The 25,739-nt window shown below is 44.0% G+C and overlaps 1 protein-coding gene across 1 annotated transcript in view; it reads left to right on the plus strand.

Annotated features, from left to right (window-relative positions):
• FAM171A1 (family with sequence similarity 171 member A1) overlaps positions 1–25,739 on the plus strand; it is a 120,931-nt gene that overhangs the window by 60,152 nt on the left and 35,040 nt on the right. The window contains exons 5-6 of the mRNA XM_045285630.1: positions 18,707–18,865; positions 23,371–23,547. Coding sequence (XP_045141565.1) covers positions 18,707–18,865; positions 23,371–23,547 — 336 coding nt within the window. The remainder of the gene's footprint in view (positions 1–18,706; positions 18,866–23,370; positions 23,548–25,739) is intronic.

Raw genomic sequence — 25,739 nt, forward strand, 5'->3', positions numbered from 1 at the left:
CCAGTTTAATAGAACAAAGTACCCTTGCATTGAGGGAGTACTTGAGTGGAGGCCCAATGTCCATCTGCTGCTACCTTTATACTAAACCTACAAATATGTGCACATAGATCTATTTCCCTGTCCTCATATATAAATATATTTCCATAAATATGTGCTTTTATTTAGACCTCTATAACTGCCCTTTGCCTCCTAGTTCTTTCCTCTATTTCCTTTGACTTTCTTCTTGTCCCACTATCATGCTCAGTCTTCATTTGGGTTTCAGTAAATCCTCTCAGTTACATTACCCTGGATCATGCCCTACCAGGCCTCCTACCCTGAGATGACCAGATTTAAAGCGGGACACCATTGACTTGGTCACCTTATCCTACACCCTCCTCACCACCAACTTGGATCACTTGTTGTTCCCTTGTGCCAGGGTTTGATACCATTCTTTTCTAAGGACTATTATGGCTACCAAAATTATCCCTACTTTCTCATGAATTAAAATTCTTCTTTGTCTTTATAAGTGGTGCTTCCTCTGTACTTACCTTCTCCTCAAATCTAATGCCTTATTAACCATTCTTGTTCTTCATTGTGGTTTTCTTCTGCCTTTTCTTAGTCACCTATCCTTTCCATGAGATGTTGGTCCATCACCATAACCGTAGGGAGAAAGTTCTCAAGTAGCTGAGCAGCCAGGGGTGGTGGCGTGAGGCAGCCTATTCAGATGTCATTGGGAAGAGGACCAGGAGTCTACTTTGCTGGACCTTCAAAAAGAGGATGTGAGCAGGCCATCGAGTTCAGACTATAAAGGCACATCCCCTAGTAAAACACAAACCCTTAGCTTAAGTCAGCGGTTCTTAACCTGTGGGTCACCCCCCCTGTGGGGGCTGAGCGACCCTTTCACAGGGGTCACCTAAGACCATCGGAAAACACATATTTCCAATGGTCTTAGGAACTGAAAGACCACTCCTCTATCCATCTCCAGGCAGGTCCGCCCACCACAATTACCCGGAATGAAGACTGTTACCCATGCTACACCATGCTTCAAGACAAAATTTCATTTATTTGTCATTAGAAATAAATATTTCACAATATATAATTACATATTGTTTTTGAGATTAATCACAATCACCAATTTGTAACAATGAAAATACATCCTGCCTATCAGATATTTACATTACGATTCATAACAGTAGCAAAAGTACAGTTATGAAATAGCAATGAAAACAAGTTTATGGTTGGGGGTTACCACAACATGAGGAACTGTATTAAAGGGACGACATTAGGAAGGTTGAGAACCACTGGCTTAAGTCCTCTGAGACTCAGTATACCTCCAGTAATCTCCACCATTAGTGTGAGAGTTTGTCAGACCGTGGTAGCTTGTGTGTTATGATGCTGGAAGCTATGTTACTGGTATTTCAAATACTAGTAGGGTCACCCAAAGTGAAGAAGTTTCAGCAGAGTTTCAAGACTAGGAACAGACAACAAAGAAGGCATAGCCTGTCCACTTCTGAGGAATTTGTCCCTGAAAGTCTTATGGATAACTTCAGAAAAGTGTCAGATTCCGAATAGCATCGGCTTAACATTGTCAAAGAAGAAGAGCCACTCGGATGTGAAGACCATCAAAATATGACTGAGGAAGCGCTGCCTTCTCATGATGTCGTGGGCAGAGTGAAAGTATGAAGAAATTGAAGAATTCTACCAACGTCTTCGGTCTAAAATTAATCAAACATGTAATCAAGATGCAGTGATAATTATTGGTTATTGGGATGCGAATATTGAAAACAAAGAGGACAAAACCAGTTGGAAAATATGACCTCGGTGATAGAAAAGAAGCGGGTTATTATTCCACGAGAGAATTTTGAAAGAACAAAGACATCTTCATTGCAAATACCTTTTTCCAACAGCACAAAGAGTGACTATACACTTGGAGTTCTCCAAATGGAATCCACAGAAATCAAATTAACTATATTTGTGGGCGGAGACAATGGAGAAGCTCAATATAAGGAGCCAAAACCAGTCGAGAGGCCAACTGTGGAACAGCCCATCAATTGCTTATCTGTATTCAAGTTGAAGCTGAAGAGAAAATAAACTCAGGAGAGCCAAAATATGACGCTGAGTCTATCCCACCTGAACTTGGAGAACATCTCAAGAACAGATTTGCTACATTGAACACTAATGAGAGAAGACATAACGAGCTGTGGGAAGACTTCAAGAACATCGTACACGAAGAAAGCAAAAGATCATTAAAAGGAAAAGATCAAATTGGCATCAGAAGAGACTCTGAAACTTGCTGTTAATGGTAGAGTAGCTAAGGCAAATGGAAGAAAGTCAAAGAGCTGAACAGAAAATTCCAAGTATTAGGAAATGGGCAAAGACCTAGAGTTAGAAAACCAACAAGGAAGAACGTAGTCAGCATATCCTAAATGTGAAAGAACTTACTGCAATGTTGAAAGATCTTATGTGGAACTGATGACAACGATCAATGCATAACACATGCACAGACCCCAAGGGGACGAACAGCAGAAACATGGGTGAAGGGAGAGAGTGGTCGGTGTAAGATATGAAAATAATAATAATTTATCATTTATAAAGGGTTCATGAGGATGGGAGGATGGGGGAAGGAGGGGAAAAAGAGGAGTTGATACCAAGGGCTCAAGTAGAAAGAAAATGCTTTGAAAATGATGATAGCCGCATACGTGCAAATGTGATTGACACAATGGATCTGTGGATTGTTGTAAGAGCTGTAAGAACCCCCAATAAAATGATTAAAAACAGAAAAGATTCTATGGCCAAAATGTTGAATGAGGCATGGAAGCAGCAGTCAAGAGAGCAAACAATGGTAAATCTGCTGTGTAAGAAGACCTCTTTAACGTTTTGAAACAGAAAGCTGTTACTTTGAGGACTAAGGTGCACCTGACTCAGAAGACGGTATTTCAGTGACCTCATTCTTATGCATGTGAAAGTCGGGCAGTGACTAAGGACTGAAGAGGAACGGATGCATTTGAATTGTGTTGCTGCTGAAGGAAAGTGGAAGTCCCCTGCACTGCCTAAAGAACAAACACATCAGCATATGTGCACATGTGCTTGACCCACTGGATGCATGTATGGATTGTGATGAGAGATGGAAGAGCCCCCAAGAAAAGTATTTAAAAAAAACAAACAAATCTGTCTTGCAAGTGGTACAGCCAGAAAGCTCCCTAGAAGCAAGGACAGTGACACTTCATTTCACATACTTTGGACATGTCCTCAATAGAGATCAGTCCCTGGAGAAGGACATCATGCTTGGTAAAGTGGAGGGGCTGCAAAACAGAGGAAGACTCTCAACTTGGTAGGTGGACACAGTGGCAGTGTCCAACAGAGATGAACCCATTATTCTTTCTTGAAACACTTTCTTCTCAGGAGACTGAGCCTTTGGGTATTTCATCTTTTGTAATTTCTTCCTAGACGTTCTCACCTATGGCTTTAAATGCTGCCTAGATGCTGATCGCACTCAACTGTCTGTCTCCCGCCTGGCTTCTCCCCTAGAGGTGGAGGCTCAGAGCCGGTTGCTTGTTTGACATCTCTGCTTGGATGCTTCTTGGACATCTCAACCTTGTCATATCCAAGGGGAAATGATGGTGGCAACATATGTACAAATATGCCTGATACAATTGATGTATGGAATGTTGTAAGAGCCCCCAATAAAATGATTTTTTTTTAAGTTCATGGGAATATTGCATTGTCTTTTCTGTCAGTTTTTCCACAAACTCTTTTGAAGCTCCTTAAAACAAACAGAACTGTTCATGTTTTCCCTTACAGCTCCGTAAATGATATCGACACACATCAATCCCAAAGTCTAGGAATTGTCTTTTAGTCTTCTTTCCTTGCATCCAGTTCTCCTGCAATCTCTCCCTCTTCCTCATGAATCTGACAGCACCATTTCCTCGCTCGAACACACAGTGGGTTTCCTGGTAGGTTGTGTGGTTTTCCTGTTTTGGCTTTTGCCATACAGTAAACGAGTCTTCACAGTGTTAGAAAGGATGCAGTCACTTTGTTGAAATTCTCCAGCGGCTGCCCATCGTACTTAGAGTACAACAGACTCCTCACACTTGAAGACAGAAGTGCTCTGGCTCTGAGTCTATTGCCGTGATCTAGACGTTAGCCATCCGTAAAGGAGAAGGGGAGAGACCTCAGTATTTCCACACACAGGCGTTCCCAGGGGCCCGGTTGTCTACATCCCTTCCGCACATACCTTTTCAAAACTCAAACTAACTCATTGCCACCGAGTCATTTCTGACAGGGTAGAACTGCCCCCTGTGGGTTTCGAGAATATAACCCCTTACAGGAGTTGAAATCTTCATCTTTCTCTTAAACAGCAGCTGGTGGTTTTGAACTGATGACCTTATGTTTACGGGCTCAACTCTAACCACTATTTGACCACTATACATACCTTTTAGGCTACACACTATCCATTGGCAATCTCTTATTTTCTCCTTTGTCACCTTTGTTGTACCCACATTTCCCTAAAGGGCTGGAGTATGATTCCACCCCTCACCCCCCTCGAAGTCCTACTTTACCAAGAGCTAGCCTCTCCTAAGACAGACTTTTGTTATAAGGCCTCTCACAGTGAAGCCCATAACTGTGGCTGCCAGATGTCCCCACTGCTGCGTGCTCTACTCCTCAGTGTCTTCCTGCCGGTCCTGACACCTAGATGTCTCCTCTCAGGAGTCTGAGAGGATTCATGAAGGATGTGGTCTCAGCATCTGTGTCATACATACTTTGTCAGCAGTCACCTCCTCCACGCATGACAGCTCTGTCTGACTGACATCTCTGGCTCTTACGTTTCCACGAGTCTAATATTGTTACAATGAGCCTGATCCTTACACCTCAACTGATTTGAGTCTCTCCCAGTGTCTGCCGACACTTGCATTCTTTTTTTGTGCTTTTTGCTGCTACCCATATGTCTGTAAATCTCTCTAAACCACTGTCGTTGTTCACAGCGGGTGCGGTTGCCTTCAGTCACGGAGTTGTGGTTAGAGCTGGCATTCAGAAAACTAAGCTGGATTTGTTACTCCCTGCTCCTTAAGATTTCTTTTTAATCTTACTAGTTTCTGTCGTCCGTTTGATCCCAAATAGGTACATCTTGAAAGAACACAATGCTCAAAGCAGGCATTCTTTACTAATTAAGCCTAACTGTTATTTGGGTGGTGGTGTTTTTTAAAGACTTCAGGGAGCGTTTTTTTGTTTCTCAAGTCTAAAGATTATCTTTGGGCAGTGTTTTCTGAGGTTTATCTAACCTCCAGGGCTCCAGAAAGTCTGGAGCCCATGAGAATTTGAAATTATATTTTATATTTCCCCCCTGTTGGTCAGGATTCTTCTATAGAACCTTGGATCAAAATGTTCCTTAGTGGTCATCGGACACCATTCAGTTCTTCTGGCCTCAGAGCAAAAGGGGCAATTGTTCATGGTGGCAATTAGCCACACATTCCATATCCTCCCCCAGTTCCTGTTTCTCCTTCTTCTGTTGTTTCAAGCAACAATAAACTCCTTTATGGCTAATGAGAGTTTTACTTTAAAAAAGACTGCCTACTTGGTTTCTTCTCTATGGGTAGAGTGTATGTTATCTATTTAAATTCTGATCATACACACAAAACTGTTTTCTAATCAGAAGAGGTGAGGCTATCCACTGTAACTTCAGACATAGGAGGTGAAAGGAGACATCCAAAAAATTGTGGGAAAATATAATTAAAAGGTAATGGAATTTTTCCATGAACTTTATGAAGCCCTTACTTACACAATGCGTGGATGTTTTCAGTAGAGCCAACCTCAGCCAATAATAATCCATCGATTTTAAAGTAACAGAGGTGTTTGTGTTGCTGTTGTCAATGCTGTCTTATAAATAAAGGCTGCAACAGTCTTATAATATAAGCATGGTAATTGGGGCAGGGATAAATTTAGTGCCTGATGAATGATTGGGGTTTTTCTCAACATAAGCCATATGTGAAAAAGTGTTCATTGTCCCCAAAAGCCTGCAAATCATTTTCAAACGTTTTAATAAGATGATAAGAGAATGGGGAGAAAGAACGCTTGTGAACCAGTGTATAAGAATTGTTTTCCTTGAGAATGTTTTGTACTTTGCTGAATAACATTCACATCAGAACCTTGTGGGGAGGGATTTGGTAGTTCATTCCAAAACTGAAAGCCCAAGATGGCTGGTTATGAGGTATGAACAATAACTCTAGAATTGTTTGAAATTGGGAGACTAGGCTGTGGCAGCCAGCCCACAGTTCTGGCTTTCACAGCATCTAGAAACCCGTTGTCCTGCCTCCGGGGAAACAGGGCGCTCTGTCAACTCCGAGAGTGAGGACACAAACAGGAAAGTAAGATGAAGATGCTCCAAGTGCTCGCGGCAGTGCCAACGTCTGGTCAACAGGCGACATCTAATTCAATGGTCTCCATTCTCTGCTGAGCCCTCCGTTCTTCTTGGCAGTGCTGCCAAGGCTCCTCAGAGAGCCTCTTTCTGCTCTGCCGGGCAGCTGCCGGGGCAGCTTTCCCTTCACCCGCCACACCCGCATCCACCTTTATGATCCAAGTGATCTTGCCGCTTGTTTCACAAACAAAACAGATGGCACCAGAGAAGGATGCCCTCCCTTTCCTTCTTCCCATCGCCTTTGTCTGAGGGCACAATTCCTGTCGTGACTCCACTCTGTGAGCAGCCCCTTCACATGCATGTGGATCCCTTGCCATCCTGCCTCCTCTCAAACCACCCCCACCTGTTCCCATCTCTAACCTTTCTTTTTTTTTTTAATTGATAAAACTTTGTAACTTTTTTTTAAAACTTTTATTGGGGGTTCTTACATCTCTTATCACAATCCATACATTCATCCAGTGTGTCAAGCACATTTGCACATAAGCTGCCATCATCATTTTCAAAGTATTCTCTTCCCACTTGAGCCCCTGATATCCGCTCCCCAGTTCTTCCCCATCCCTACCCCCGCCTGCCCATCTTCACGAGCCCTTGATAAGTTATAGATTATTATTTTCATATCTTAATATCGTTCCCCCTCACCCACTTTTCCGTTATCCCCACACACACACAGAGGGGGTTATAGGTTGATCCTTGTGATTGATTCCACCTTTCTCCCCTCACCATCCCCTAATCCTACTGGTATCTCTACTCTCATTGTTAGCCCTGAGGGGTTTATCTATCCTGGATTCCCTGTGTTGTGGGCTTTTATCTGTAGCAGTATGCATGTTCTGGTCTAATCCGATTTGTAAAGCATAATTAAGGTCATGATAGTGGGGGGAAGGAAGCACCAAAGAACTAGAGGAAAGTTGTGTGTTTCATCGATGCTATACTGCACTCTGACTTGCTCATCTCTTCCCTGTGACCCCTCTGTGAGGGGATGCCCAATTGTCTACAGATGGGCTTTGGGTCTCCACTCCATGCCCTCCCGCCCCCCCATTCACATTGGGTATGATTTTATTCTGAGTCTTTGATACCTGATACCCGATCCCATCAATATCTCATGATCGCACAGGCTGGGGCGCTTCTTCTATGTGGACTTTGTTGCTTCAAGCCTTTAAGACCCCAGATGCTATATCTTTTAATAGCCGGGCACTATCAGCTTTCATCGCGACATTTGCTTATGCACCCATTTGTCTTCAGCGATCGTGTCAGGTAGGTGAGCATCACAGAATGCCAGATTGTTAGAACAAAGTGTCCTTGTGTTGAGGGAGCCCTTGAGTAGAGGCCCAATGTCCATCTGCAACCTTAATTCTTAACATATAGATATGAGTACAGAGTTCTATTCCCCTCTCGTTATATATATATTTACATATCTACATGCCTGTATTCAGACCTCTGTAAATATCCTTTGCCTCCTAGTTCTTAACTCTATTTCCTTTTACTTTCCTCTTGCCCCACCATCCTGTTTGGCCTTCATTCAGGTTTAGTGATTCCTCACTGCTACATTGCTCTTGATGAAGCCCCATTAGGCATCCTATGCCCTTCTTTCTATTGATTTTAATTCCCTTGTTGTTCCCTTGCCCCTGGGCTGTCTAACCTTTCTTTTCTCACTTGGCTCTCAAAATTACTCAAGGCTTAGCCAATTTTTTTTTAAAAAACGTATTTCTTCTTCTCCTTTCCTTTCCCTACCTAACTTTGAAGGAAAAGCCTGTTCTTGCAGATCCACTCCTTTAACTCTCTTTCACTTTACCTCATGCTGCTCTTCAGAAATTCCTCATGCTGCATTCACCAGAGGCATAGTTGCCAAACCCAGCAGCCTATCTCCAGGTCTAATCTTTCTGATTTCTCCATGGCTTTGCAACCCATTCCTATTTCCAGAATCTCTTTCCAACATTGCCTACTCTCCCTCTCTCTCTGCCCATCTCTTCTCTTGGTTTCTTCATGGTTTCTTCCTTCCCTGCCCATCCTTACTTATTTAAAACATGCTTTCCACTTCTAGCCACCTCTTCTCCTTTTTCATCCTAAGTAGAGTTATTTTTATTTGGACCTTTATTGTTTCTCACTTGAACTGTTTCATAATAGCCCCCTGGCTGATTTCTCTGCCACTAGATTCTCTCCACTTGCAGCTTTTCTCCACCTTGCTATCAGAGTTGGGTATTAAAAAAAAAAGTCATTTTGGTCCCATGCCCTTAACTCCATTGACTCTCTACTTCAGGTCAACTCAAGTACACACTCGTGCCAGGCTAGCTGTGCCCTTCACAAGCCGTATCTTTTGTCACTTGATCCTACAACTTAACTGAGATGAACTTGCTCAACTTTCCTCCCATTTCCTCCATCTTTAAATTTTGTTGTGCTTTCATATAGGCACTCTTCTCATCTGTCTGTACATGACCTTGAAGGCAAAGACCTCAAATGCTATCTATGGAATGTCTTTTCTCCTGGCTAGTTGATCCTCCCTTTGAAATCTCCCTTGTACTTTTTATCATATTTCTCTCATTATAATACCTGAAGCACTATTAAAATCATGCTGTTTCTATGACTACTTTATCTATTGAGTTTCTGGATGGTAAGGGCTTTGGATTTGGTCCTTTTTTTGTCTTTTCATATCTTATGCCTATTACATAGAAGACTGTCTAGGCATATTGTTTGGATTACCATAAGACTACTCAAACTAACTAATGTAAAGATTCTCTACTGGGGACAATGTTGTCCCCCAGGGGGGATTTGGCAATATCTGTAAACGTCTTTAGTTGTCACAACTTAAAAGATGCTGTTAACATCTAGAGGCTCCAAATGCTAAACATGGTACATGTACAGAAAATGTCCATATAGCAAAGAGTTACTTGGCCTCAAATGTTAATAGTACCAAGATTCAGAAATGCTGGCTTAGTTGGAATTAAGCCAGACTGTTATTGAAACATAGTGAGATGAAGAATATAACTCAATTTGCATTGAATTCAGTACATATCACTGAGCACCAGCTATATACCAGGGTAAGTAAAATGAAAATCTTGCTATAAAAGCATAAAAACTTTTGTTAAGCAAAAAGTAGCAAAATGTGACGCTATTGTTTTTCAATGACATCTCCTCTATCTAGATCTATACCGTTCTGAAGATGGGGTGTTTCTTGCATGGACCTTTACTCCTGAAGCCTGCACTTGGCAAATGGCGGTGTCAGCATCTCTCAGGGACACAAATTGTGTTCCCTTCAGTTGTTCTTTGAGTTTAAGACCAAAGATAAGTCTGGAGGGGCAAGATCAGAGCTATAGAGTAGATGGGGTAAAGTTTCCCAACAAAATTCTTGTAGGACAGCCTTTGACATCCATAAAGAATGAGCAGGTGTATTGTTGTTCTGGGAGAGAGAAAAAATCCTCAGTACTAATTTCCTGACCTTTTCCTCACTAATTCAGTTTTAGTTTTATGAGTATATCTTCCTAATAAGCTTCTATGATTGTCCTGTGTTCTTTGAAAAAAATCTATCTCTCAAGATGACCCCATGGGAATTCCAAAACAGAGTTGACACATCTTTCTGAGCTGACCCTCTGCCTTGAATATAATTCGCCCAGCAGATCCTCACAGAAGCCTGTTTTGATGGGATTTTATTAAGGTGCCCTAATCAAACTAAGGCAAGTTTGTTATTGAGAAGAGTTGACTACAGGCTCTCACTGATCACAGAAACATGTTAAGCACGTTTTGTATGAAATAAGCCTGTGCATGTATAAACTACAACCTTAGTAGCAACACCTTTTGACTGATCCTTGTACCCGACACAGTGCTATGTATTTACCAAAATCCTTGCTTTTAAGGGCTTAGATCTAAAAGAGCAGAGACTAGAAAACAATATTTGCAAAGAAAATGTTCTAAAACTGATTATGATGATTGTACTCTTCTGGATATGATTGAACTATTGAATTGTATGATAAGTGAATTATATGCCAATAAAAATGTTAAAGAGAAAAACATGTTTATCCTACACTAATAGGAATTATTGTTAGGCATCGGCCACATCTTTCTAAATCAAAGCAATCCTATCTTTGAAATGATTCCATTTTAAATATTAAAAAACTTGCAGCCAAGGTCACTCAAATAGAAGATAACAGAGGAAAAGTTTTAAACCTACACCTAAGTAATTCTACTGCTCATTTTCCTTTCTTGTACCTCTGATTAGGGAAATGTACAAATATACAAATAAATGAAATACAAGACACGGTATTATTAGGACTTTAAGAGATATAGATCAAGTGTAGAACTTGGGTCGCCACCCAGAAAGCCTCCATATCTTGAAACCTATCTTTGGGATGCATTTGAGTGATGTGTAGAATACACAAGGAAAGGTGATGGCACGCAGTTTCAGATGTGGCAAATAGTACGAACATGTACACTTGACCCTTGAACAAGATTGGGTTGAACTACGCAGGTACACTTAGATGCCGATATTTTGAACACACTATGTGAGCAGTTCATTTTTCAATAAGTCTGTGTCACACGGCTTTCCCATTTTTTTTCAGGGTGCTTAGTGACTGACACTAGGGTCCCGTATGAAATGTTATGAGTGATGATGGAAGTGCGCTGCAAAAGCAGAGAATAGCCATGACATTACAAGAACAGTTGAACTGCATGCTATGGACTGTAGATTGAGGTCTGCGACCATGGCCGCCCACCTTTCCGGGATCAATGAACCCCGTACAAGGACCCTTGTGAACAACAAAAAAAGGGAAATTCGTGAGGCCATCATTGCAGCTACACAAGCAGACAGGAAAACACTGCACATTTTGTGGGATCCCTTTTTATCTGTTATTGAAACTGCAGCTTTTATGGGGGTGCAGTACACAATACATATAACAAACAAAATATGGGTTGATTGACTTTTTGTATCATCGGTAAGTCTTCCAGCCAACAGTAGGTTATTACTAGGTAAGCTCTTGGGGTATTAAAGTTAATACCTGTCATTTTGATTATGTGAGAGGGTCGGTACCCCTAACCCCCAGATTATTCCAAAATCAACTGTACGTAGAAACAAAGCCACGAAGTCCTGACTGAGGGGTGATGACTGGTTCACAATAAGAGCATCTAGTTTAAGGCACACATAGTATAATAGAAAGGAATAGAGAGTAGGATTAAATGAATTCAGTTCTGTCTCTTTGAAGCCAAGAGTCACTTGGAACAAATCGCCTAACCTCTGTGGACTTCCGTTTCCTCATGCACAGAGAGTTCTCTTTGTGAGAGTCCCTTTCTCACACATTGTGTGTAAACATTACATGAAATAATATGCATCTAAAACCAAAACTATCATTGTGTCGATGCCAACACATCCACGCACTCAGCTCCACTCAGAACAACCCCATAGGGCAGGGCAGAACTCCCCCTGTGGGGTTCAGAAACTATTATTCTTTATGGGAACAGGTGGACCTCTACTTTCTCCAAGGAGCAGATTGAGAGAGAGTTAGGTCTAAGGAGAGATGGGCTTGTTGGATTTGAACCACCAACCTTGCAGTTAGCACTCCAACACTAACCTGGCAGCACCACCAAGGCTCCTTGTTGTGGGGTGCCATCAAGTTGGGACTGACTCATAGCAACCCTTGTACAACGGAATAAAGCTGGGCCTGGGCCTGGGCCAGCCTCACTGTTGTTATAGTTGAGCCCATGATTACAGATGCTAGGTCACGCCATCTCGCTAAGGATCTTCACTCGCCCTTTACCAAGTACGATGTCCTTTTCTAGGAATTTGGAATGAAGTCTCACCACCCTTGCATCTAAGGAGCGATATGGTAGTGGCTGATGTTTTCTATTTTGTTGTCATCATCATTGTTAATTTGGTAACCCTTCGTTTCCCAGGGCTGCCATACAAAATCCCTCAAAGCAGATGTCTTTGAAGATCTGAAATAAATGTCCTTTCCTCGAGTTCTAGAGAGTAGGAGACTGAATTCTGGGCTGGCCGGGCTGGGCTCTCTGTGTGTCTACTATAGGGGATACGATCCTGTGTTGTTTCCTTCAGTTTCCATAGTGCCAGCTATTTTGTGGTGTTTTACAGCCTGTAGACAGAGCTTCACCCTGTATATGCCTCTTCTTTTATAAAAGGCCACTCAGAAGGGATTAGATTAGACTCATTCTAAGCCATTGTGGCCTTGTTTAGTTTTAATTGAAAACCACTATTTCCCCTATTCACCAGTGTAGGAGTTAAGACTTCAATAGATCTTTTGGGAGAGGCTGGGAGGGTGGGGGGAGAAAATTCCAGTCCTTAGCAGCGGAGATGGTTCATTTAAAGCTTCCGTAGCAGTGTGGGGATATGATCAGAGTAGAGCTGTCGAACATTCATTCCATCAGTGGTGTGGTGAATGACATGGAAAGACGTAAGACTGAAGCAAAAGGCCAGTCAGGAGAATTTTTTTGATCACTCATGCAAGGAATAATGTAGATCCTGACCAGGGTAAAGGCAAGAGAGGATGAGAAAGATGGTGCTGGAAATGTTGGTCGTATTGGTCAATACCATTGAGTGAATGTGCACAAAGGTGTCTAAAGATGATGACCTGGAGTCAAACCTGCGTGTTGGGGAGCATGGGACACCACCTGTAGGAGCCGTGCATTATTGTTCATTGGGATGGGGACTTTGGGGCAGCTTCCAGGTCGGAGTGAGCAGAGGACAGAGGAAAATGCAGTCATAGAGCCTGGAAGGGTATTCAGGGCTTAAGAGGAAGGCAGCTGCAGAGGTGGTGACAGTGGTGGATCAGTAGAGATGTACCAACATAGCAAAGGCAATGAGATGGCTGAGCTTTAGGAGCAGTTTCCTCTGGAGGTAGGAGGAGGAAATAAACGCAAAGAGAGAAAAAATAGTGTGGTTTCTGGAGACTCAGAGTGCAGAGCCTTGGATGGCAGGAAGAGGCTCGTGCGCGGGGGTGGTGAACACTGTTAGTCATTGGGAAGAGGTCAGCAAAGATGAAGGCTGAGAAGTGGTCATGGGACAAATTATGCCCATACTTCGCCAGTTGACCTTTCAAAAGGCAGCGTGTGCTGTGTGTAGATGCCAGTTCACAAGGAGTAAAAGAAGAAAAGGCGCTCACTGATGGTGATAGCGGTGTTAACATTTCATAGTTACATTTTTCTAGATGGAGAAAAGAAAGTAGTGTAAGGATAAGTTTAAAAGTATTGGTTTTGTACTTCTGCAAGGACCACAGAATTGCTTCTGGGGATCCAGCCTATATATGTTTGGAGAGCTTATTCTGAACACAAAGTGCGTGACTATATTCTCTGCAGTCTACAGAGTGACAGACAAGATTTCTCAGTAATACACTTGTCTTCAGTGTTGTTAAAATGCCTTCAAAAAAGATCTAATCAAAATAGTTTGTGAAGGAATTTGCCGAGCCCTTTAAATTCAAGGTAGAGAGACCAACCAAAAGGATTATGGCAACTTTTTAAATATTTCAAATCTTGAAGGAGTCATCTTGATAGAAAAGACATGGCAGGGGCCGGGGTCATACAGGCTTATTAGGAAGAAATTTTAAGACCACCACACTAGTGATATAAAGGCCAGAAACGTTCCGCTGGGGTTTTTTAGTATCATAACAAAGTACCTGCTCATTGTGGAGGGTCTAGTAATGGCTGTTGTATTAGTCCGGGTAGACTAGAGAAACAAATCCATAGAAACTCATATGTGTATAAGAAAGAGTTTTGGAACTGGAAACATGGGAAATCCAGGACAGATGAACCCTTCAGGACCAGTGGTGAGAGTGGTAGTACTAGGAAGGTGGAGGGAAGGTGGGGTAGAAAGGGGGAACTGATTGCAAGGACCTACATATAACCTCCTCCCTGGGGAATGCTCAACAGAAAAGTGGGTGAGGGGAAACATCAGTCAGTGTAAGACATGAAAAAATAATGATTTATAAGTTATCAGGGGGGAGGGAGGTAGCATGGGGGAGGGAAAAAATGAGGAGCTGATACCAGGGGCTCAAGTTGAAAGCAAATGTTTTGAGAATGATGAAGGCAACAAATGTAGAAATGTACGTGACACAATGGATGGATGGATGGATTGTGATAAGAGTACGGCCCCCAATAAAATGATTTTTTAAAAAGAGTTTTATATAAAGAGTAATTGTATATTAAGAAAGCATCCCAACCCATTCCAGTCCAAGCCCATAAGTCCAATATTAGCCCATAAGACCGATACCAATTTATAAAGTCCTCTTCGGACTCATGAAACACATGCAATGATGCCGAGTGCAGGACGATCACAGGCCAGTGGATAGAAAGTCTTTGGATCCAGTGGCATTTTAAGCATCTCAGTGCTGGCAGGGGTCTCCACGTGGATTCTTCAGCACCCAGGGCTGCATCAGGGTAGGTCCATGTGGCTTCTCCAGCTCCCAGGGCATAGCGCCATGTGTCTTGTCAGTAGAGCATCACCAAGGGAGTGAAGAAAAAGAGTGTGTGTCTTCTGCCTCCAAATGGGAAATCCGGATTTCCCAGAATCCTCAGGAGAAGTCCATGCCCACAAAGAGGCTTCATTGGCTATGATCTGATTGACAGACTAGACTCCACCCCTACACTCTTAATCCTCAAATTGACACCAGATTATGGAACTACCACAGCCATCCTACAAAAATTTCATTGATCTTGCTCCTTCTTGTTCCCAAATTCAAAGAACATTGAAAGGGAACATGATTTGAATCCCTCAAGGATGCCAAACTTGTCATGTAGAGCGTTGTCAACTGAAGAGTGCACAGTTCTTCCGAGGAGGGACTGGAGAGATGGAAGCACCCTCTTCAGAAGTGTATAGACCTACACGGAAGATATGTGGAGAAACAACAGCCTCACGTTTTGATACTTTTGTTTAGTAAAACTGTGCATGGTTTGATAACAATACTTTTCCCACCTACCTTCCCGTCGGTTTGTTTGTTGGGCAAGAAAAGCCAGTGGAGGAAGAGATCGTTGATGAAGGCAAGAAGAGTTGATGGAACCAAGTTTTGAAATAGACGCCAACCCAAGTTTAGATCTGATCTTGGGATGATCTGGACCGGAACTAGGGAAACTTCTTCCTAAGAGAATGAGCTGCCAAAGAGAAGCGGGAAGAGCAGGATTGAAGTGCCGAGAGACACAGGGGTGGCCCTGGGTTTGGGGGGCAGAGCATTCTTGGGGGGAGGACGGAGACTAAGGCTTGAGAAGAACAGGTGTTTGAAGCAGCTTCAGTGATGTGTGAGAGAGAGGCCTCCAGAGACTCTCGGATGACAGGTAGCCTTGTCTACTTTGTTCCTTCCATCCCCACCCATTGAAATTTCCTTCTGAAATGCTTGAAATCTAGTAGTCTTAACGCATGAAAATAGTCTTAGGAACGTAACGCCCTACTGCCATCCCCATACGTAGATTTCTTTTTAACACTGTAACTTCAATACTGTATAGCCTTAAATCCTTCAGCTGTTTCTTTATTTGGTAAAAAATATATAAATATACAGGCAAAACTTCTGTCACTTGCATAGTTTTTACAGACATAATTCAGTGAGGTTGTGTTCCTTATATTGCAGAAGCACTATCACTATTCTTTTCCAAATGAATCTATTACTATTGAAAGAAACCCATTGTCTCCTAAACAATCCCTCACCCTTCCCTCCTCCTTCCACTCCTGGTGACCACTAGCAAGATGGGTCCGCATCTATTTTTTGCTGAGTTCATACTTTGCTGTTTCTGTAGTGACTTCACCAAGCACTGGTTTTGCCTTTCCTCTCTGGTGGAAAGCATTATTTCCTTGGTCAGCAGACAGGTCTCCATGTAGTGCCCGACTTAGAGGGCATCAAATCAGCTATGCCAACCAAACCCCTTTCTAGTAAACCTGCCCCAGGCACAGCCCCCTGCTCTCTAACCATGCCAGGTATACTACAGAGGTAGGAGCATCGATCCAGTTGTGGCACACAATCAAGAGAAGAGGCATAGCAGGGTGGGGTGGAGGAGAGCAGAGGAAATGAGCATCTCCCATCGACATGTGCGCTCTGCCAGAAAATGAGAGAAGACTCTCAAGTGAGAGACAGAGATGGCGTCTTTTAGTGATCCGTACGAGATGAGAAGAGCAGCCTTCGTTCATGACTCAACTTTGTTCCACTGAAGTAGACCTCCCAGGCACTGTGAGCCTGCAAACATCACCAGGTGGTTCTTCTGAGGTGCCTGGGTGGGTTCAAACTGACAACCTTTTGGTTTGTAGTCTACTGTTGAGCCATTTACACCAATCTAGAACTCCGCTAGATCAGCTTGCCAATTATACCCATGGCCATCAAGTCATGCCCAACTCAGACACCCTATAGAACAGAGGAGAACTGACTGCCCCATAAGGTTCCCTAGCCTGTAGTCTTAATGGAATAATCCTAGAATCAGACTGCCATATCATTCTCCCATAGAGAAGCTAGTAGGTTTGAACCACTAACTTTTTAGTTAGTGGCCAAGCACTTAATCAATGTACCACATGGACTCTTTATCAATTCCTGATCCAGACTTAAGAGGTCCCTGGAGTAATATAAAGATCGCTGACTCTGAGCAAGTTAGTTGTACTGAGACAGGGTTAGGGAGAAGGAGTCCCCGCCAAGCACAGAAGAAAGAGAGCTGACCACAAGCCTGAGAGAAGTAGCACGGTGTCCGGAATGTTGGGTCTGGCCCATTACTTTTGTGGGCGCCCCCTAGTTTAACCTGGAGAAATTATGTCACTCTCATTCCCTAATGCCCTAATGCTGCGTTGCTGGGCTTGTGCAGGTTGCTTTGAGGTGCAATCAAGCCAATGCTGACTCATAGCACCCCGTGCACAACAAAACGAGGCACAGCCTGATCCTATACCATCCTCACAATTGTGTTTTCAGCCCACTGTTGAAGCCACTGTTAGTGGTTCTCAACCTGCCTCATGCCTTGACCCCTTCATACAGTTCCTCATGTTGTGGTGACCTCCCCAGCCACAAAATTATTTTCATTTCTACTTCATAACTGTCATTTAGCTACTGTTATGAATCATAATGTAAATATCTGATATGTAGATATATTTTCATTGCTACAAATTGAACATAATTATAGTGATTAATCCACAAAACAATATATAATTATATATTGTAAAATATTTCTTTCTAATGACAAATAAATGAAATTTTGGCTTGAAGCATGGTGTAGCATGGGGAGCAGTCTTCACGCCGGGTACTCCTATGTGGGCGTATCTGCATGTGGGCGGACCCACCTGGAGACGGATAGAGAAGCGGCGTCTCGGTTCCTAAAACCATTGGAAATACGTGTTTCTGGTGGTCTTACGCCACCCTTGTGAAAGGGTTGTTTGACCCTCCCAAAGGGGTCGTGACCCACAGGTTGAGAACCGCTGCTCTATGTCAATCCCTATCCCTGGGGCTCACCTTCTTTTTCACTGACTCCACTAAGCACGATGTCCTTTTCCAGGACCTGGTCTCTCCTGATACCATGTCCAGAGTGTGTGAGATGAGGTCTCCCCATAATGCCAGCACCATGATCCTAATGCAGGAATTCTTCTCTGGCCTTCTGAATTCATTGTCCAACGTTCATGTGCATATGAGGCGACTGAAGGGACCCTGGGTATTTCATGGATCAGGCACACCTTAATCCTTCAGGTGACACCTTTGTTCTTGAACACTTTAAGGAAGTCTTGTGCCACAGATCTACCCACTGCAAAGCATCCTTTGACTTCTTGACTGCTGCTTCCATGCGATTGATTGTGGAGCCAAGCAAAACACATGCAGTCGCGTGGCAGTGTCCACAGCAGGAATGGGGTTAATTATTATTAGGCCCCTGTTTGCAAATCTTCTTGAGTCTGAGCGTCCAATTCCTTTATTCTATTTCAATGTGATCTGTGGAGTTAAAGCAGATTGTACCAGGGCGATTAAGGATGGTTGTAACAGAACCAGCATTGGTGTGTGTGAAAAGACCGATTGTCTTCTACTTGTTTCATTGACATGGATTTCTTTTCCAAAATGCAGAGCTCCTTCTCTGTAGGCAAATGCTGTGCGTGAAAAGACTCCTCATAAACAGAACTCTGGAAAGCTTTTTATTCACACTCACACACACACACAGCATCCTGTGTCAAAACAAACGTGACAATGGGCTATTATTTCAACCCACATAATAGCATGTTGTCACATCTTTGTGTCCAGGCTTGGGTGGGGTGGGGGTGGGGGGTGGGGAGGGGAGGGGAGGCATAGGCGTGCTTGGAGATCTTCCAGAAGCACTTCCTGGCTTCAAGGTTCTAAAAACAGCAACTGCTCTGGCAGGAGGTAACTCAGAGGTTAATTTCTGCAGGTGCCCGGCCCCAGCCTCGCGTTCACTTCCAGAGGAGAGCCCTGCGGCTGCCGGAGAACACCAGCTACAGCGACCTGACTGCCTTCCTCACTGCGGCCAGCCTCCCCTCGGAAGTGGACAGTTTTCCTTACTTGCGAGGATTAGATGGAAATGGAACAGGTAAATCTGCGATGCTTCTTTAGCCCCGGGGCTTCTGTGTTTTCATCTTTATGTGGGGTTTTGTCTGTTCTGTGCCTGGACTCTGGGTACTGAGTGGGAGGACCTGACCGACGTGACAAAAGGGGAACTCTCTGTACAAGTTCAAGTTCATGGTAGGGATGGCAGCCTCCACCGGGCACCTCAGGAATTCCCTCCGCAGCCCGGCAGTGGCTGAACTTGAGTGCATTTGTCTCTCTGAGGCGCCCTCTTCCTTGGAAGAGTTTTACGTGTGGTTTTGAGGAGCATCTTCTCTGAGTTCTCCTGTGTTGGAAAACTATATATGCGATTCAGAGCAGTTCTTGTCATTGCAAGTTTATATTTTTCTAAGAGTTTAAGATCAGAATTATGAGTTTGCTACCTTTTGCCCGCTGCCCGGCCCCGCTCTCACTGGAGTGTGGGGTTGGCAGAGCAGCAGGCTGCGGTGCAGAGAGGCACGGTCCCACCCGCCCAGGTCCCAGCTGAGAGGATGCTCCAGAGTTTCTGCCCTCGCCCCTCTGTCGTCACCTCCCTGCTCTCCCCTCGCTTGCTCACAGACAGAACTTGGGAGAGCGGTAGACGCTGTGCATTGGTTTTGAATCCCTCTCTGACACATCCCTCAGTTCAATCACAGTTTTTCGAAATCATAGCCATCAGCCAGAGTATCTGTAATAATGCCGCATCAGAACAAGACTGTAAACCCCTGTTGCCGTCTAGCAATGCAGGTCACAGGGATGCTGAAACCCATGGACACCTATCGTCCCTAGAGAACAGAACTCCCCCACCCCCACCCAGCCTCCTGTCCCGATGGATTTCCAAGGCTGTGATGTTTAGGACAGCAGATTGCACTTCATCCTTCTCCCAAAGAGAGAATGACTGACAGGTTCAAAGTGCTGAGCACTTAAGCACTCTGCCACCGGGGTGCTGGAGTCCTGAGATATCCTCTGGTCGTCCCACTCCTTGTCCCCCTACTTAGGATTAGTCGTGACCTAAGATTGAAGACCTGGATGCTTTCCCATGTGAAATCGGTTGAACTATCTATGGACGTTCTCAGGTGTGCTTTTATTCCACCCCACAGTGCTTTACACAAGTTGGTGGCATGGCAGGTGAAGTGCTGGGCTGCTGCATACTAAATCAGAGAGTCCACCCCACTGTTGTTCTTGTTGCTAGTTGCCAATGAGTCAGAGCAAAACTGCCCAGTGCTGCACGATCCTTACACGTCTTCCTGTGCTGGAGCCCATTGTGGGAGCCACTGCGTCAGCCCTTCTCGTTGAGAGCCTTCCTCTCCTTCACTGCCCCTCGATTTTCCCAAGCACGATGTCTTCTTCAAGGTCGGGTCTCTCCTAACAACATCCAGAGTTCATGAGACAAAGTCTTGCCATCCTTGCCTCAAACTCTCTAGCCACTCCTTAGGGGAGAGATGAGACTTTCGACTCCTATAAAGATTTACCATCAGAGGAACCCTAAAGAGCAGATCTGCCCTGGCCTTTAAAGGGTCACCACAAGTTGGAATTGATTCAATGCTAGTGGGTTCGATTTAATGAACTGATTATTCTGGATAACGTTCTCTGGTCAGTAGCATCGGATCCACTTGTAGACTATTTATAAATTCCTTGTTAGGGTGTAGGGTGACCTGTTGATTTTGTTATTTACGTCGCGTCCCTCTGTGGTACCTATTTCAGAAAGGTTTCTTCTTCCTTCAACTCTTGCATGCTGAGGATACAGTTTGCAATTTGTCACCACACAAATGCCTGGTAATCATCCTAAGTAAGCATAATTTTGAGGGGGGGGGGGATATGTTACGTTTTACTTTGAAAATGCAGGCCTGAGAAAAAAATGATTGTTTCTGGAAGCATGATGAAGCCAGTCTGAGGTAATCATAAAATCCCCTTCTAGTTTTCCCAATGAAAAGGCACACCGTCACAACCCCACCCACCCCACCCACCCCCGATTCAAAAGGACTCCCTCATTCCTTGGAGCTCATTAGCTTTTCTGTGTCCCACTTTCAATAGCTGCTGAATAAATAATGGCATTGGAGCGGACTAGGGGAAGAAGAACACAAAGATACAGAACTATTGATTTTAGAAGCGTTCCTTATATTTTAAAATTGCTCTGTTATTTCAGAGGGAAGAGAAAAGGACTTTAGAAGGTTACATTAAAATGTTTTTCCTTCACAATACCTCATAAGTGGATGTGGAAACCATCAGCCCTTTGGGTCCTGCTGGAAAGGCCTTGACCATAGAGTGAGTGTACACACAAGCGCACACAACCACACACACACTCACACTCACATACACAAGGGCTTGAGCTCATGTATTCTTATTTAAAGCACCGACCCTAGTAACTAATCAGCCAAGTACTGCTCTCCAGGGTCACGTTGTTTTCAGCTTCTCTTTTATACCATTATTTGCATCCTGTATTTTAAGAAGGATCAAGGGGAGTTCAACCTAGAGGGAGAGCCTGAATGAAACACATCTTTGGAAGATGACTGGTCATACCAGGACCGTAATAAAAGTGGATGCAGAATCGGAAGTTCTTCAAAGAGTGGTTCTCTTGGAATAGGGCAAGGGGAGTTGTGTCTGATGCAGCGTGGATTCCAGAGTTGTTCGTGGAGACACGTGGCAATTTCAGTCACTTCCTTGCTTGCTCTTTGCCAGATGTTGGTGCTCTAGTTTCCTGCCATCACATACTTAAGCCAAAGCCCCGCAACTCCGTAAGATCCCATTCTCCACTCTGGTGGACAAGAAAGCAAAACCTATTTGATGAAGTCCCCAAGGAATTTTAAAGCAATCACTGGACCTAGTAACACCAGGAAGAGAGCTGGTGGCTTTGGTAACATTGAGTTGCTAACCACAAGGTGGGCAGTTCAAACCCAACAGTGGTTCTGAAGGTGAAAGATGAGGCTCTCTACTCCCGTGAAGATTTGAAACCTCAAAATCCCCAATGGGCAGTTCTACTCATGTCCTGTAGGGTCGCGATGAGTTGGAATAGACTGAATGACAGGGAATGAGAGTAACTCCGGAAAAAGAGGGGGGAATCTATCTTCAACTGTGTGGAATTCTCGGGGTGCCTGTGCTTTTCTGTCAAGTTGGTAACAGAATTCAAAGCCCAACAGCTTCCTGGGGTGGGTTCTTTCTGCCCTAAAATGAAATGGCCAGGATAAAGGTCACCACACTTGAATCTATTATTTCAACTTGGACTTGGTGATGAACTCTCCCTTCCCATGCCTTGTCCTTCATTGGAAAACCGAGGTGAGCATGTGCCATGCTGTCACTAACCGTATGGAATTGGCTCTATCAAGGGCTCGCCCAGAACTCGTAGTTAAAATGCTACAGTGCGCCAGGTTGGCTGTAAATGGTTTAAGCTCCGTCCCGATTGGAGGCTTGCATTACCTGGGAGGAGGATACGAAGCTGAGAGCGAACTTCTGCAGCGTGGGTTCTGCTGCAGCTCAACACTTCTGGTCCCTGTTCTCTTCGCTGTGTGTACCGAAAGGCTTACAATGATGACTGGTGGCGCTTGTGCGATTTCATCTTTCCCCAGAGAGTGAAATCTAAAATAGATTGCTTAAGTGGATAAATATCCCTCTCATCAGTAGACAGTCATGAAGGCCCTGATGTGGGTTAAAAGGCCTCTAATGTAGAATAATTGGTCTATTAAATTACTTTCAGTCAGATCCGAGTACCAGTGGCAACAAAAAATAACTCATAAAGCATTTCAAGTCTGAGATTTCAATAGTATATGTATTTTTTTTGCAGAAGGAAGTTGGTATTTGGAAACAATCCCTGAAGAAATTTCCTATTAGCAAAAGAAAAAAGGTCTCAGATATAAAACACTAGTCTCACTATGGTGGCCTGCCAAGTAATTAGCATGGGCGTGGGGCTCACTTTATGTTGCCAGCGTTTTCAGGGATTTCCACTTGCACCTTCCTCTCACAGTGTAAACAAGTCCTTTCCTTTGGGAGCCCTCCGTGAAAGCAAAATGGAGTCGCTCAGAGCAGAGCCTGAAGTCGGAGCTCAGCCCTGTCGCTCTTGGTTTGTCTCCTTACTTAGGCCAGCAGCCCGTACTTAACCTCTCTGGACTTCACTTGCTTTATGAAAGAGCAGCTTTACCTACCCTCGATGAACCCTGGTGGCATACTGGTTATGCATTGAGCTGCCATCATCAATGTCAGAAGCTGAAAACCATCAGCTGTTCCAAGAAAGACAGCTGTCTACTCCCTTAGAGAGTTACAGTTGCAGAAACGTACAGGGACCTGTCTACCCTATCAGGTCGCTATGAGTCGCTATGGACTCGATGGCAGTGGGTTTGGTTCTTGGTTTGACCTACCCTATCAGCTTGTGGGGAGAAGAACATGAGCAAATGTTTATTAATAGAGTACCTGACGTGTAGGAGGGACCCAGCATATGGGAGCGGTCCTTTTGTTGCACCCTGTACTTCAGCTCCATCGGTTCTTTGTAAGTATATGATCGAGGTTGCCTCTTACTTCCAGGAAACAGCACGAGGTATGACCTGACCCCAGTCACGGCCGTCAGTGTCCACCTGCTCAGCAGTGACGGGACGCCAGTGCTGGTGGATGGGCCCATCTATGTCACCGTGCCGCTGCCCGCGCACAGCACTCTGAGACACAATGCCTACGTCGCAGCGTGGCGGTTTGACCAGAAACTGGGTAAGCTGGAGTTCCGTGCAGATCTAAGGATGGCTTGGTGACTGGCTTCCCTCTAAGAGCCTGTGGAAGTCTCCTTTCCCTGAAGTCCCTAAACCCTGCTCTCATGGCGTGGGGGATGGTCTCTGGTGTGTGATGACACTTTCTCTCCCGGCTATTCAGGCAGCCAACCACCTCTTCAGAACTGGGTTTAACGCCGATTCACTTAAACAGCATTGCTTTTTAAGGCCGTAGGGACTAAAGTCAGCTTTCATGATCATCGCCCTTTCAGACTTACAAAGCGATCCCTATTGGTCGCAAGGTTTTCTTTTCTCTCTGAAAGGAAAGGCATTTGTTAGTTTCCTTCAAAAAAGAGAATAAAAGGATGCCACTACTTAAAGATACCCACTGATGGAACTTGAAACAGTCTCCTTCCAGTCATTTCCATGTGCATGGGTGGTTCCGTTTTCTATAATGGCAAAGCAAGTGTAGCAGCTTTACACACCACCACCAGGCCTCCTCACAGGTTATGAGGGTGCAGCTTCATCATGGTTGTGGCCGGTCTCTCACAAGGTCGCGGTCGACCTGTCATCTCAAGGTAAGGTGACCAGATTTAAAGTGGGACACCAATGACCAGGAGAGGGGGAATCTTGATTAAACATTTGGTCTATATGGACCAAACAAACCATTCCCTAGCTTGTCTTACAGTCTTTCCAAAAATCGGGACTTTCCCGCCAAAAGCGGGACGTCTGGTCACCTTATCTCAAGGGTCAGTGAGGGCTATCGCCTGCACTTCCTCACTGGCTGTTGGCCAGAGACACCACATTGGCCTCTCTGCGGGCTGCTCACAAGATGGGGGTGAGCTTAGAAAGGGAAAGCACAAATACCCCAAAATGGCAAACAGTCTTTTATATTGTAGCCTAGTTGGAAGTGGCTGATCATTACTTCTGTCATAGTACCGGTGGCCACATAGACCCATCCTGGTACAGCGGGAGTGGACCGTACACAGGTGGGCATGGTGGGAAGGTTGGAAGTGGGGTGTGTATTAGAGGCTGCCCCCAACAACATGTACATGTTTGGCTGAAGTGGGTTATATGCTATGTTCTGTTCTACCATTTGCTTTTAAAACCCATTCATATTATCATGAGCATCCACCCATGCTGTTAATTGTTACTGGGCAGGGTCGATTTTCATGAGACGAGGGCATGGCATAATTATGCACTGTGTGGTGTCTGTTCAGGCAACACCCAGCTGTGTTTGTAACAGACTTCAAAAATACCCATCTGGGAACAGGACAGCATGCACCAGCTCCCGCTCACAGCTCTTGCATACACGGCATTTGCACTGCCAGGCTTGTAATGATGCAGTACATATGTAATCTATAATGCATGTCTTGAGGGTCCTAATAAATGCCTCTGTTGCTGCCCTCTGTATGCTCTATCCTGTACTTTCTATTGTTTCAGTATGAACTTCCTAGACGGACAAATAAAAAGTTCACTGTGTAACAGCGTCTGTTTCCACTCAAAGGCAACAGCATTGAATCTTGTGTTTTGCAAGTCTTAGAGTATTGTAGCATTATTTCTGTTCCATTTTTCTCTGAAAATATTACCATGAAGTGCATTATACCTCCAATCCTAGCAGAGCCAGTGCTAGTGTTCACAGCAGCAAGACGCAAAGGAGAAGTGTTGATTTGGAAGTGAAACACATGATTATTGAAGGTACAATATCAGTGAATGCTGTGGCTGGTGATTTAGGCACATCTGTTTGCTAAGGATTTAATATGGCATTGATGCAAATTTCAAATCACATTATATCCTATTTCATAAAACATGAGTAGACTTCAAGCAACACATACCTGTATATCATAATTTGGATGATCAATGTTCTACAGGAGGAAAACAATAGGTTTTCTGCTTTGATAACTACTTTGTAGCTAAATCTTTATGTATATCCATGATTATTTCCTTAGGGTGAAATTTTGTATGTGGAATCAATACATCAAAACAATACACAAAAAGTTAAAGCTCATAAACCTATTTCCAAATTGCTCTCCAGAGCATTTTATTAGTACATTTTAACACAGGGGTGTGAGCTTTGGGGTGTTTTGTTGGTTTTTTTTTAATCATTTTATTGGGGTTCATACAATCCATTACAATACATACATCAATTGTGTAAAGCACACCTATACATCTGTTGCCCTCATCATTCCCAAAATT

The sequence above is a fragment of the Echinops telfairi genome, unplaced genomic scaffold, assembly GCF_000313985.2.
Source record: "Echinops telfairi isolate 266 unplaced genomic scaffold, ASM31398v2 ScPeMD7_7474;HRSCAF=8512, whole genome shotgun sequence".
Lineage (NCBI taxonomy): Eukaryota > Metazoa > Chordata > Mammalia > Afrosoricida > Tenrecidae > Echinops > Echinops telfairi.